At 42.7% G+C, this 13,899-nt stretch overlaps 1 protein-coding gene across 1 annotated transcript in view; it reads right to left on the bottom strand.

Annotated features, from left to right (window-relative positions):
• LOC8040537 overlaps positions 1-13,899 on the bottom strand; it is a 131,708-nt gene that overhangs the window by 48,355 nt on the left and 69,454 nt on the right. The window contains exons 4-15 of the mRNA XM_029994005.4: positions 11,500-11,606; positions 10,350-10,565; positions 8,977-9,075; positions 8,766-8,896; positions 8,337-8,547; positions 6,871-7,013; positions 6,372-6,576; positions 5,345-5,514; positions 4,296-4,467; positions 3,367-3,546; positions 998-1,363; positions 86-262 (exon numbers count right to left, since the gene is read on the bottom strand). Coding sequence (XP_029849865.2) covers positions 86-262; positions 998-1,363; positions 3,367-3,546; positions 4,296-4,467; positions 5,345-5,514; positions 6,372-6,576; positions 6,871-7,013; positions 8,337-8,547; positions 8,766-8,896; positions 8,977-9,075; positions 10,350-10,565; positions 11,500-11,606 — 2,177 coding nt within the window. The remainder of the gene's footprint in view (positions 1-85; positions 263-997; positions 1,364-3,366; positions 3,547-4,295; positions 4,468-5,344; positions 5,515-6,371; positions 6,577-6,870; positions 7,014-8,336; positions 8,548-8,765; positions 8,897-8,976; positions 9,076-10,349; positions 10,566-11,499; positions 11,607-13,899) is intronic.

The raw sequence follows: 13,899 nt of genomic DNA, 5'->3' as shown, positions 1-13,899 counted from the left end.
GATCTCTTTCATACTGATGGTTTTAACATGTTTAATGGATAGAATGCAGGGCACTAGAAAGGCCTGTAAAAGACCGCTTGCTTACCTCGGCAGGTGGGCAGGTTGGTGAACGTCTGGTTGGGTCCGCATGTGATGACATGATTTCCCTCCAGTCTGTAGCCTTTGTGGCACTGGACTTTAGCTTCGTCCTCAAAGTAGTAGGCCCTTCTAGCATCCATCACAAATCCATTTTCGATAGCTGGCAAGTCAAGGCACTGTGCTCCTGCATAGTAAGATGGTAGTCACGGTTATGAAATAATGCACACCAAAAAGCATGTCTTCTTTTCTTTTTTTGTATTTGGCGCACTATGGCCTATGTTGCTGCTGCGCCAGAAAACTCCAAATTCATTCATTCTTTTCTTTTTCTTTGGCGTTAGGTTTAGGTGGGTAACTGTATTCCTTTGCAGTTCAGAACTGAATTGTTCTCTGACTTACTCTTTATAGCATGCAACAGTGGCACCTTATTTTGATGTAACTGATATCTGCTGGCTAGGTTGCACGAAACTGCTTGCTTTGTTAATAGTGTTTTTAAAAAACAATTGCTATGAAAATAACTGTGCATAATATGCCTTCATAAAATTACAACTTACTGAATTTAATAGCTTGAAATTAGGCACCAGACTTTAAATGCATGAGCTATTGGCATAAAAAAGAGATGAGCAAGGAGAAATACACTTTACATAAGTTTTCAATGTTTTGTCTGTTTTTATTTTCTCATTTGTTTAATGCTTCAATAATCTCCAGACTAAAACTTTTATTGCTGCACACAGGTATCATCCGAGGGTATGTGAAGACGTCACGATTTCATCAACAAAATTTAGGGTTTGTGCTTCATAGAAAAGTGGAGAAAGAAGTATCATGTGGTGAAGTGTCACCACCCTAAGGCAGACACATATACATCGAGGAATCAGAATGACACAGGCTCTAAGACAAAGTGACAGCCCAGAGGCGTACTCACGTTTGCAGGTGGGCGGTGCGGCAGACCACTGGCCGTCGCTTTTGCACACGATGACTGGGTACCCCGTCCTGTGGTAGCCGGGCTCGCACTCAAAGCGCACCACGGTGCCGTAGTTTTTGCCACCACCATTGAGGATGGTGTGCACGGTATGGGGTGCCTCCGGCAGGGGTGGGCAGGAGGAGGCCAGGCAGGTGGGCAGGTTCACCCAGTTGCCCTCTTCGTTGCAGCGTATGGTCTGGGTGGGGAAGCCCCCCGTGAAGGCGAAGCCCGCATAGCACTGGTAGGTGGCTTGTCCGCGGTACGTCACGTTGGTGGCAGCCACGGCAAAGCCGCTATCGATTTGAGGGACGGCTCCGCAGTAGCGCTCTACGGAGAGAAATGAAAGAAGTGGATATGAGACACAAGTAAAGCAATGCAGACCTTTGCTGATTCTGCTCACTGGGGGAGTGCTTGAAAGTTTGGAGGGAAAAAACTAAACAAATGACCAAGGTGAGAGTGTTTATGGCAAATGCTCATTTACAGTGGATGACTTATCTGTAAATTTTTAATGGTGTAAAGAATGACGGTATTTGTTATAATGTATATATGTAGGCATGTGTTAAAAGTGCATTTTGAGTTTATAGCTAATTTGAAGCAAATAGTGGTTTTGACAAAATATTTTTTTGAATTAAATATCAAATAATTTCTTTAACTAAAGAAAATTCAGCTGGACTCGTGAAGGTTGTTCCCATCCTTCGATTGTCCATTCCTGACCTCAGTTCATTTTAATATAACCATATGAACGGGAATTTATAAATCTGCTTGCTATGTGGAAATTTGTTTCCAATTTTATATTTGACAAAAAAAAAATGCGAATGATTACCATGGGTTGTCAAGACACCGCTGAATAGCCTACACTTTTGCATAATCGCGGTCGGTTAGCCCCGGCCAGCAAGCGTCTCATCGAGCACCTGTGCACTGTACGGAAGTAATGCCTGCGGAGCCCCCGAGCTCCACGGGTACTGCTTCCCCGCAGTGCACAGGTGCTCGGTGAGGAGCGCACTCAACGGGACTCGCCCGCCGCGATCTACAGTTTGTGAAGTATGAATATTGCAGTTCATCTTGAAGCGAATATTGAATAGAGTATTCGAATATTTGCACGACACTACCTATCTGACATGGGGCCCCCTGACCATATTGTATCGTGCAAACAAATGAAGCTGATTGTGCGTGATTGAATAATTATTTGAGTCTTGAGTTGTAAAACCTGAGACTTTGGGAATGAAAAGTGCCCTTGTCTACTGCGGTTAATTGTTTGATAATAGTTATATCTGTGTTTGCATATTTATTTTTTAGAGTGCAGCTCTTAGGCACTTGTTCCCGTGTTTGGCGGCGTCGCCATCTTTGTCAGCGTAACCCCACTAAATTTAGCGGTAAAACTGACGTCACATGACCTCAGCACCAATTCAGTTTTCCTGCAAAATTTAAGGGGGATTGAATCGACGTTGAGGTCACGGGATGTCAATTTTCCCTCTATGTCTAACTGAGAAACCGACTTTGTTCATTGGTGACGTGACACGAAGTCATGTGACGACCTTTTTCCCCTCTAAATTTAGCGGGCAAACTGAATTGGTTTTGAGGTTATATGTTGTCCAATTTCCAGCTAAATTTGGCGGGGAAACTTAGATAAATAATATTATAATTAATAATTAACTAATATGCATAATGAATACCGCACATCCACCCAGTCCACATTAAGCGCCCATTCCCAAATTTGTAAGATCTGAGGGAATATGCGCAGTACATTTATATATAAAATTGATGACCGGACAAGCGCCCATTCCCCATTCTCTCGCCATTATTCTATATTTTGAGTGGGTGCTTGCCCGGTATTTTACGGTACATATATATATAATTTACATTATATATGCAGGCGTATGAGATCTATATTTGTACATCTAGATATTTCTTCGTTAAATTCTTTAGCATGGTATATTGCAAAATCGAAATACCTCAAAAGCTTGCGCTCTGATTTCACATTACAGATTTGTAAATGTAAACATTTTTTTTTCTCATCCAAAACGTTATTTTTTGGCATGATATTTTCTCTAGTAGACTTCTTTATACTCTCATTCATTAAAGTGTAACATTTTTTGTGCCATTCTTTTTATCTACATGTTTCATAGCCTGAATTGCTGGCACAGCGAAGTTGTTCCTCTTGTGTGCTAACTATTTGTTCAGTATACACCTCGTTTCCAAAGTCTCAGGTTTTCCAAAGTCTTCAAAATGAGGTCAGGTGTAGATAATATTCATTTACATTTCATAGGCTGGCCACTAAAATGGAGTTTGTTAGAACATGCGATGAGACACGTGGACAAGTGGAATCCTACCCTGACACCTTGGAATGGAGCCCACGCTCCACTTTCCCCCAGGCATGCACTCGGCCACAATCTTGGACATCCCGTTGCTGAACTCCTGGCCCGCAGGGCAAACGTAGGTCACCTTGGCGCCGAAAGTCGTCTCTCGACTGGAGGCCAGGGCTCCCTCTCCCACAGTCAGGAGCGGGCAGTCTTTGAGACGAATGGAACGAGAACTACATTAGCACTTAAACATATCCCCATGCTTCCATGCTAAAAGAAATTGACTTTGAAGCAGTGTTGAACTTTTTTTGTTATGTTATTTAATTAAGGATTCTTATTAACCACTCTCAAATATGAACTGCAGATACCAAACATGAAAACCTAACGTGACATAACCGGGGTTGACTGACTAAAGTGAATCTAGTTTTGTTATGCTTAATAATACTTGCAAAGAGTCTCAACCTTAGTCCAACAGGTTTAAAGCTTCCTCGGTAACATTCGGCAAATACTATTGATTTTTTTTTTAGAATTCCGAAGGTCAGCTGACAAACCACCAGTTTTGAAGCTTTTAAATTTGTCAAACAGACTTTTTTTGTCATTTTGATTCAGTGGGTATCACTAGCGGCACCTGGGGCAGTGGGCCATCGCGATACCCCTGACCCCCCCCCCCCGTTATCCGCCTGCAGCTCCCCCCCTTCCCCTTTTTGATGCAACTGCTTCGACAATAGTACTATTTTCTGGTGCATCCGCGCTTTAGGCATCGAAAATATCCGTTTTCTTTGTACAGTGTCGAAAAAGATTTGCCACTTTAAAATTTTGCTAACTTTATACTAGATCCATGCAAGCTTTCGCAGCCTGCCGTTCAAGTTTGCAATAGTTCTAGTGGTTTCTAGTGGTGGCTCGGATGATAATTAAAGGAAAATAATTTTTTATTCTCTTGGAAAAGCGTGTCACTTTACCGGCACTGAAGCTGGCCAGCCATCCTGCAGCTGTGTTGAGTGGATTACTGGTGAAGGTAACAAACATCTGACCACTGCTTGCAGTCAGGGTAAGTGTCGGCCGATTTGTGCCAGTGTAGCCCTGGCCTGGGTGTAGCCGAATGCCATTTCTGGTGTCAGGACCATCATAGATCTGGGAAAAACAATGAAGATTATGTTGAGTACCTTTTGAACGTTTCTTGTTGGGAGACCAACTTGGTACTTAAAAGCATCTAACTTCAAGCTTATTTTATTATAGGAAAAGCGTTCTTTTGTAGCTTTTACTAATGGTAGTGTCTACAGAAGACCTTTTCTATTAAGTATTTATTTATTCTATGAATAGCTATATAGTGTCAAATAACAAAAGGTGCATCAAGTAGTCTTACCCTGAATTTTATGGTTTTTCTGTTAGCATGTATATCAGAGATCGCGTCTTTTTCTTGCAATAGACTAGGCTTTTGATACAGCACCAAAAGCTGCCAAGCCAGGTTACAGATACTTATGACATTTTGACAAATTCTGAAATATGCCATATTGACTGAAAATACTTTTTGACATATGCGCAGAGTTCAACATCGGTATTAGTACAAACAAGCCATTGGTGTTTCTCTCTTTCTTAAATCTGATGTGCTGTTATTATAACTAATAATATTGCTGAATGTGCTCATGGTGAGAAACAACAAAGGCAGTAGACATCGGTTTTCTTCTTTAGCATTCATGGCCAATACCCAAAAATGTTTCGATGTTGTGTTCATGCTAACTGCATCATGCAGCATACCTTTAAAGCTTGAATATATGATGCTGGATTTTTTGTTTTATTTTGAGGTATGTCAAAATTATCAACTGTCTTTATGCAAATCAAAACAATGCAGAAAATATTGGATTGACCTTTGTAGGAGCCTGGGCATATGTTCAGTTTTTCACAGTGAACATATGTTCAGAGAGCAAAGAATAATTAAGGTCATGGAAAGGTAATGTGGAGAGTGGATTTGTTTGCGATGAAGTGCACTTAGTACTTGGCGATTTTTTACCTGTACAAAGTCATCCGGAGCCACGGCAAACTTCTCAAACTTGAGGGACACGGGACCTCCTCCTGGCCTGGTTATCCGATAGGCACACACTTGGTTGGGCGGGTACTTATCGACGCCGAATGCGGGGGAGGAGACGTTTCCTGACGTGGACGCAATGTCCACTTCACAACCTGCAATGAAGAAAGCAGCAGACTTTTACCCAAATAAACTAACATGTTCACTGTTTTCTATGCGAGATTATGCTCTTTATTAGTTGATACTTACCTACTTTTACCAACTTTATTTTACTTGTGTGGATGAGATGGTTTTACATATCGGGTGTTTTAGCGAAGACTCAAAAATCTCAGAAAATTGGTGGTTGAGGAAAAAAAAACCCTTTCCGGCAACAAACTTCCAGCCATGATGAAGATTGGGAATTGCAAAAAAGATACTAATTAACTAAATAATCAACTAAAATTTACTCATTACCTTTTGAATTGTGAAAAAAAAAAAGTATGGTTCTATTTAAAAGTTTTCTGAGCATTGTCAAAAACCACTAGATCCACTCATTTTAGGCAAATATAAGGCAAATGCAGGAATTTATGGCACTAAGAAAACAAAAATGCTCAATTTGGACGTAAATTCTCGATTTCCTATTGGAACACATCTTTGTGCCAGGTTTCCTGCCTCCAAGTGGCCGAGGCGCAAAGCTACCGCCTCATCTCCCTCATAAGTGGGAAGGAAGTGGCACAGGTGCATTTCATGCCTCTGTCACCGGGTCAGGACCGCTGGCCCGGTGACTTATCTTTTTCAATACATTCATAGGTGCATTCTCAATATAAGGTTGGTCTCTAATTACTCCTACTGGAAAGCTTTTCTGAGAGTGTAACATAATTAGATGAGAAATAATGCTCAAATCTTAACTAAAATTGTCTGTAATCTTCAATTTTACCAATAAAAGGCATGAGCATCTGTTCTAAGGGTCAACATTTGTTGGAGCAAGTATGGTAAGAACTCTCGTTACTACGCATGAGGAAGTTGAGCCCACCAGAACGGAACCGAATGGAGAATCCCTTTCGGCTGTCTCCGAAGCTGGAACGGAAGTAGAGGTAGAGGCGATTTCGCGTCGACATGATGAACTGCGGGTTCTCGGTGGCTGGCCCCGTCAGGGTGTTCAGCAGCGGATCGGATGGGAGGGAACCGTCCCTGACCAAGATGGAGTCCTTGGCTGGCTCCAGATCCAGGTCGACAATCTGCAGCAGGTAGAGGAATACCCTTGTTTACTTTTAGTGCAAATTCCATGAAGGATGCAGCACAGAATGGATCTCCACTGGAAATTTGTTAGCCACAACGTTAATTCAGGCTAAGGTTTCCAATGCTTAGCACCCAGATGAAAAATTATGAATCATTGGGCTGTGGACACATGCACAGTGTCTGATAGCTCACAAAAGAGAGTTGCTGCACATTCTCAGAAGGCATTCCACAACCCAGCAGACCAAGATGGTTGCACGCAGAAGACAGCTATTGTAATAGCCTATGCCATGTACCTCGAGAGATATAATCTTGCTGGCTGGTGCAGTGATGACCCACAGACATTCCAGTCCGCCAGGGTAGGGCTCGGGGTACATTGGAGAGTTCAGAACCTGCGCGCTGGGCTGTGCCATGAGCTCTCCTCCACACTTAACAGGCTCTGCAAGGGCAATTTGAGAACATTTAGTCGTGTCATGCATCAGTGGACTAGGAGCATTAAAGTGAATGTTATATTTCCCAGGAACATTCAGTCTATAGTATGTTGCAACATAAAAATGGAAAGAGAAGCCCCTCCTGCAAAGCTCTCTGCTGGTTATGGTTGGAGGTTTACTCCTCTCCAGCGTCCGTGGTGCTAAGGTGGCAGTGTTGGGTAAAGTACATCTAAGAGGTGCTTCAAGTAAAGTACAAAGTGAATTAAACGTGATGTACTTCAAGTAAAGTAGTAAGTACACTAGGTGCAATGTACTTGAAGTAAGATACTATAAATACAGTGTACTTTCAAAGTAAAGTACAAGTATTTTAACACAATCGTTCATGATGCCCTTTAATTCCCCTATATAGTGATTTTTTGACTGGTATGCATTGCGCAGGGGTAATCAAGGCTGCATGACCTATTTTAAAAAAAACGACGGCGAAGATTTGATAAAGTGGCCACAGAGTATTTATTTGCAGGAATTGAGCCAAATTTCTGAAAATCACTGTACAGTGATTTTCTTGCACTGGATTGTTGCACACAAGGGAATTAAATGTACTAGGAGAGATCATGACGTCAGCCCTGTAGCTTCCGCAAATAATCCTCTCATAGAGAAACGTCTTCTCCTTAATGAAAAAACAACAAATGTGAGTGTGCAACCGAGCTGGTGATAATTAGTCATAATGTGACACCTGAGATTGGGTGCGAAAAAATTAAACTTTCAAGTCTAAGGAAAAGACAAAAGAGAATGTCTCAAAACATTTTGACATTCTCATCTGTTGTCTTTTTCTTTGACTGCTACATTATGATTAATTTTGATCGCCTAATATTTTAAACCTCCTCGCTCGCACCGACCGACTGAGAAGTAGTAAAAGTTAAAAAAGCTACGGGGAAGCCGCCCCCAGAACAAACGGAGCGATGCGTCTTCTGCTCACGTTTCTGGTAAGGGTAGAATATCCCTCCCAGTATTTCTTTGGAGTTAACAGAGCATCATTTCGTGATACTAATTTAACAAAACCAAATTTGGGGAACCAAATTTGGGGACTTTCAAGTCGGAAATTGTACTTTTCTTGGAAGGTACCAGAAAAAAAATACTTTAAGTAAAGTACAAGTACATACTCAGAGGATGTACTTTAAGTAAAGTTCAAGTTTCCTAAACCTACTTGAAGTAGTACTTTAAGTACAATGTACCTCAAGTACTTCCCAACACTGTAAAGTGGAAAGGGTGGAGGGCTTTGTGGGGCCTACTGCTCTGTACCTGCGACAAACTGAAAGAGGTGCTGGGCATACCTGTTTTCCAGCTGGCCCGGAAGCCTCTCTTCTCAGCTGACGCATCGGTTCTGAACTTGATGATCATGAGATTGGAGGCTGTCATGAAAGACTTGGCATTGAGATCTTGCTTTCCGGACAGGGTCACGAGAGATACGCTGGACTCTTCCGTCCTTCCCCCAGAAAGCACTTGGACGGTGTCGAAGTTGGCTTCAGTCTCAAACTCTGAAAACTGCGTTCCAAAGAACACGAGGAGTTAGTAGATGACCTATTTTAGATCAAACAAAAGCTGTTTCTGGCATTGTTTTAACGTTTAGTAGTGCTGTATGCATATTGGGATTTTGGCCTTACTTTTTTTATTAAAATAACCAAAGTGTTTATTTACCAGCAAATTTTATTAATGGTGTGCTTTAAAAGAATTTCATTAGATAAGGTTTATAAAGTTGTCACCTGTAACACAACACCGGTTCCAAGGGGTCCTTCCAAGGTCCATTTGCAGTCAAGGTTTGGCTCGTATTTGTTTGGATAGTTTGGAGACTGGATGGAATCACCTGAGCTTTGCATGTAGAAGTGGCACGATTCTGTGTAAATATAATAAGGACACATCAGTTTGAATTCAGCACCGCTTAACATCCTTTTATCCAGCTGAAATATCACTTACGGGGGCAGTTCATTTCATCAGACTCATCACCGCAGTCGTCTTGGCCATCACACATCCATTTTCTGTTGAGGCACCTTCCATTGCTGCAGAGAAAGGACCCTGTGGAGAAGTTACGAGACAATGAAAAATGTAGCCGAAGAAATTTACAAGCAACTGGCAACTGAGATTAATTTCACTTGTGAAAGCATTTAACCTCTTTCCTGTCAGATTTATTTCCAAGTTTCTGCAGACACAGTCGTACTAACTACTGGTGTTTGTGCCTAGTTTACACTTGATTAAAATGCTTAATACTGTACCTTGGTTACCCAACACTAGCATCCGTGCTGGTGGCTTTACGATGTGTCAATTGTTACAATCCCAAGTGGCACCGAATGTTGCTACGTTTCTAGGATGTAGTGTGCAGCGTAAATATTTGGTTAATGTTAAAAATTTTCATATCACTGCAACTATACCGGGAAACATTGCAATTACATCAGAAGTGCTTATGCAATGTTAAGTACTCAATGTTAGCACAACGTGATGGCACAACATTGCAATAACATATCAGTAGATGTTTATGCGGTACTTGATACCTTTAATGTTTGTGATATGTGATTGCATAACATTGAAGTAACATCACAACAAATGTTTGCACAATGTTTTCTTCAATGTTTTTCTTTAGCATATAATATTCCATGGACAAAACTTTTCTGTTCCTCCAACGTCACTTGGAATTGTTCTATGAATTTGAGCAACATATTTCCTGAATGTCGTGCAACGTTGCGATACGAGCTAAGAGAAAGTGGCAAAAGTGTTGATCGTCTCCAAACGTTTCCACCTCTCAACTTGCTTTCCTTTTCACCATGCGGCACGCGCACTTGTGCCCAATCAGCGCAAGAGGTGTCTGCCATTAAACTGTAAACACTCTCCATGGTTTGAGTTGCTCCCTTTGTTAAATCTAGGTTACTCTGTGTTTTTTTGCTTAAACCTATACTCTGTGTTTTTTTACTTATCTTTCCCTCATATCTTTTGACATATCAGTAATGCCATAACGGTTGTGAAACATTACATGAAAGTTTCCTAGCATTATGCTAATGTTTTCAGAGTATGTTACTATATAATATTGCCTTATTAGCATTGTAGTTACATTAATTTATGTGACATAACATTGTGCAACATCAGCATGTTACAAAACCAGTAAGGTTTTGTAACATGCTGTGCTACTAGAGGTGGTGTAATTGTTTGGTTATATGTATGAAGTACAAATCTGAGCTTGACATACTTCAGAGAGGGTAATTGCATATGGGTAGCTTTATGATGTTACATGTGACACTAGTTGCACACTGGCTCTAATTCTGTGAGGTTGCTGGTTCGATCAAAGTCGGGAAATGTACCTTCTGGGCAAGCCGGGACCTGACAGATGAAGGGGAGCAGAGCTTCGCAGGGTGCCAAGTGCCACTCCTGCGTGCGCTCAGTCATCCTGGCTTGGACGCACTGCCCATCCTTGGGCCTTGGCTGGTTCAGGGCCCAGTAGCCCACATACTTTGGGATGAAGTAGCCACTGGATGACTCCAGGGTGTTTGTGGAAAGGTCATCCACGGACCTAAGGCCTGTGGCAGGGAAGTTTGGGAGGTATTACCACTTCGTTTGGTGGCAGCAAGTGAGGTGTAGACACTTGGGTAGGAGACCTTTCTTATAAACCTGCTGTATTTTCATTGTGATTACTCCTGGAATATTTTGTTGAGTAATTATATATAAAAGTACCGTGTTGGCAAACTTGGGAACAGTGGCGAAAGGGGGCAGGACCACATGCTGATTCTAGATTTAGGCTCTTCTTAATTGTATGACAGACTGATTAGTATCAGCCATTGCAGGAAATCATTGAGCTTTGTAGAGGTGCTTAGATTTTGTGTCGGTTCTGTTCTTGCTTTTACTGCCAAGCCAGAGAAAAAAAAAGGGCAAAGGGGTCCTGACTGATCGAGTTACTGTAGCTAAAGTGCTAGTGGAGTGTATTGGAGAATAAAAAAAAAGTAGTGTTTTATGTGCTATGATAATTGCACAAGAGTTGGAAAGAAAATGCATTCTTAACTGGACAGGTCAATGCATGAATCTTCAAGGGACACTGAAGCGGAATCTTAGTTTGTCTTGTTATGGCAATAACTGTAACACCAAACACCATCCTAAACAAAAAATTACAATCATGCATGTATTTTCTTATTAAAAACCGCCACCAAACATCGCGCCAAACCCCTTTTCTGGTATATATCTTAAACAAAGGCGCGTTGCGATGTTTGGTCGTGTTTTTATTGGAGAAAAAGGCAACACATGATCGTCATTTTAGACTTTAGGACGCACATAGATCGAGTTTGCATCGTGAGAATACCATTTCAAAAACCACTGTAATGCCCTTTTAAGCTACTATTCGCCGTGGAACGAGCCAAGTCTGTTGCTCTAATTTTGGCCTTTGTCCGCTCCAAAAGGTATTCCGGGAATCATTTTAGTACTGTTATGGCGCCATTCAATGGGGAGTTTATTTTTGCTCACCTATCCAGTATGCACTTTGAGGTACTTCCTTGAGACCCGTCGCGGCAAGGCCTCTTGTGAAATTGTTTTGATTGTAATTTAATATTAAAGCTAGTTGGCTGCCGTACCTGTAAAGAGAGAGAAATACACGCATCAGAAACCCGCGATGCTCCTCCAAAGCGCAAGGCTTTCGAAGCGAGGGGCAATTTGATTGTATGCTCGAGTATTTGCAAGCGAACATATTGGTTTTATCAGATTTTTTGCATGAACCTTCGGTCTTTCTGCTGTCACCATCATCTTGTAGATGCAAATAAGTATAATAAACATCACTACATCACTTTTTTTTTTTCACGCTTGAAGTTAGCTTTTATTTACGGCTATCCAGCAGAAAGCGCGGTAATCTACTTGAAATTTTTAGCACATCATTTCCGCGTCCCTGAGACAGCTCCGGAGTGGTGCAGTGAGTTTCCGATACCAGCATCGTACGCGAGCAACGATCGGCTGAAACTCACCATTTCTGACGCGAATGTTGTTTGCAGTTAATAATAATAATAATAATAATAATAATAAATCCTTTATTGCACAGTCTTTTGTACAGTGAAATCGATGGCCCACTTTAGCGCGCAAGCGCTTGTGTGCGGGACCATGTGTGAAGCGATTGTTGCGCCATTTGCATCAAACTGCGGCAGAGTGCTTACCTGCTACATCCTGCTTTATTTCAGCAAAATGTGAGCAATTTAAGCCATAATTGTGCCGCAAGTTTACTTAACTTTTTTTATATTTTTTTTATGATCTTTTGCTTTGTTAGATTAGCGGTTCAAGTCTACCGCGTCGTTACGATAGGCTTGTGCGAAATTTCCAAACTTTCGATTATCGCTTCTGATGACTGGCTTCTGATGGGGTCTCCGTGTCGAGCACTAGCAGCTCTTGGAATTTCCACAGTATTACGCATTGTTCACGCACGTTCGTGCGGGTGAGATAGTGATGTTGTGTGTGTTCTTCTCATCATGCTCGGGAAAAGAGACTGTCGCAGAGTGGACGTCGTGACCCCGTGTATGTCGCTTCACCGCAGTCATCTGCTTGCAGAGGGGAAGAGCTCTTCTGCATAGCGCTGTAGCGCACGCTGCGTAAGAATTCAACCTAACCGTTAAATCCTCTCGAATTACATGCATCACTGGTCGTGATTTGTGTGGATTATTATTTTTTTTTTTCAGATGTATAGCTTATATCTTTTTAAGTCGCACGAAGTTTTTGCTGTCTAGTCTGCTTTCATCCACAACTAAATTGCTAGTTAAGCGCCTTAAAAGCACTCCTGCAAAAAAAAAAAAAAAAAAAAAATTAACGGCAGAGTTTAATTAAGAACCGTTCACTGATCTTCAAGCTGTCACTGCGTAATGGTTCGTATGTGCCAGAAGAGGAACATAGCCACAAATGCTGAGTCATTCCCTGACTAATTTTAAACGAAAGATGTTCCTTGAGGTGCTGTAAAGAACTACTTTTTAGTCGGAAGCGTTACGTTTGCGTTTGCCTCGATTGCGACATGCCCTCCGAATTTATCCGTAGCGGTGAACCATATCCTTCCGAAGTTTGTTCTAACAAGGTCTGGAGAAAGAGTTCAGAAAAGTCCCGGAGCTTCGAGGGGACGTAGTGAGGAGGTTACTATAGTACTCTTTCCCACTACATGTGACATGTACGGAGAAGCAGATTAGCGGAACCCAGGGGCTAAAGCGAAATCGATTGGAACGCGTCGTGTTCCCGCACGTTTTCGCGCTCGTGCGTGTGCACGTCCGCGCTCGCTCGCGTGTGTGTTCCGTGTTTCTTTAAGTGCGGCTTCCGCCAGTTGGGGACCCCCCGCTGTCCCTCGTGCTTCTGCGTCAGCTGCTGCTGCTGCCGCTGCGCGGCTTTGCACGAGGCGCGAACCACTTCCTAGTCTCCAACCTGTTTCCCGGGCGTCCGGAGCTGGAGATATCTTCCCTGACCTCAAAAAGTTGGCGCGAGGAACCGGCAGAGTCAGCGGAACAGAACTCGGGGTGCGCCATGAAATCTGCACGGCGTGTGTCGCCCCGCTATATGCTCCGTTCCGCCCTAAGCTGACAATGCGGTGGAGGCTCGTTGGACCCGTCGTGCGTCTGTCTTTCGCCACGTGATCACGCTCCCGCCCGTGTCAACACCATCTAGAATAACCAAATCCTCCGCACTAGCATTTCGACGTCATCGCAGTAAGATCGAGCGCAGACACCGATTGGACGCGAGCACTGCGTCCAGTCGGTAGAGGAGGCTGTTCACATGCTCGGATTTCTTGGTGGTGCTGCCCATACCCACGCGCAGAGAGCGAGGTCAGGTGGTGAAATGCAGGCGTTTAATTGGTCCGGCGACCGCGCCGTCAGCTTAGGGGTGGACGGATCTCGTCTCCTTCCTTCC

The sequence above is a fragment of the Ixodes scapularis genome, unplaced genomic scaffold (assembly GCF_016920785.2).
Source record: "Ixodes scapularis isolate PalLabHiFi unplaced genomic scaffold, ASM1692078v2 PGA_scaffold3__209_contigs__length_174095766, whole genome shotgun sequence".
In the NCBI taxonomy this organism is placed as follows: Eukaryota; Metazoa; Arthropoda; class Arachnida; order Ixodida; family Ixodidae; genus Ixodes; species Ixodes scapularis.
The sequence above is the reverse complement of the archived record's forward strand: the minus strand, read 5'-3'. Positions and strand labels throughout refer to the sequence as shown.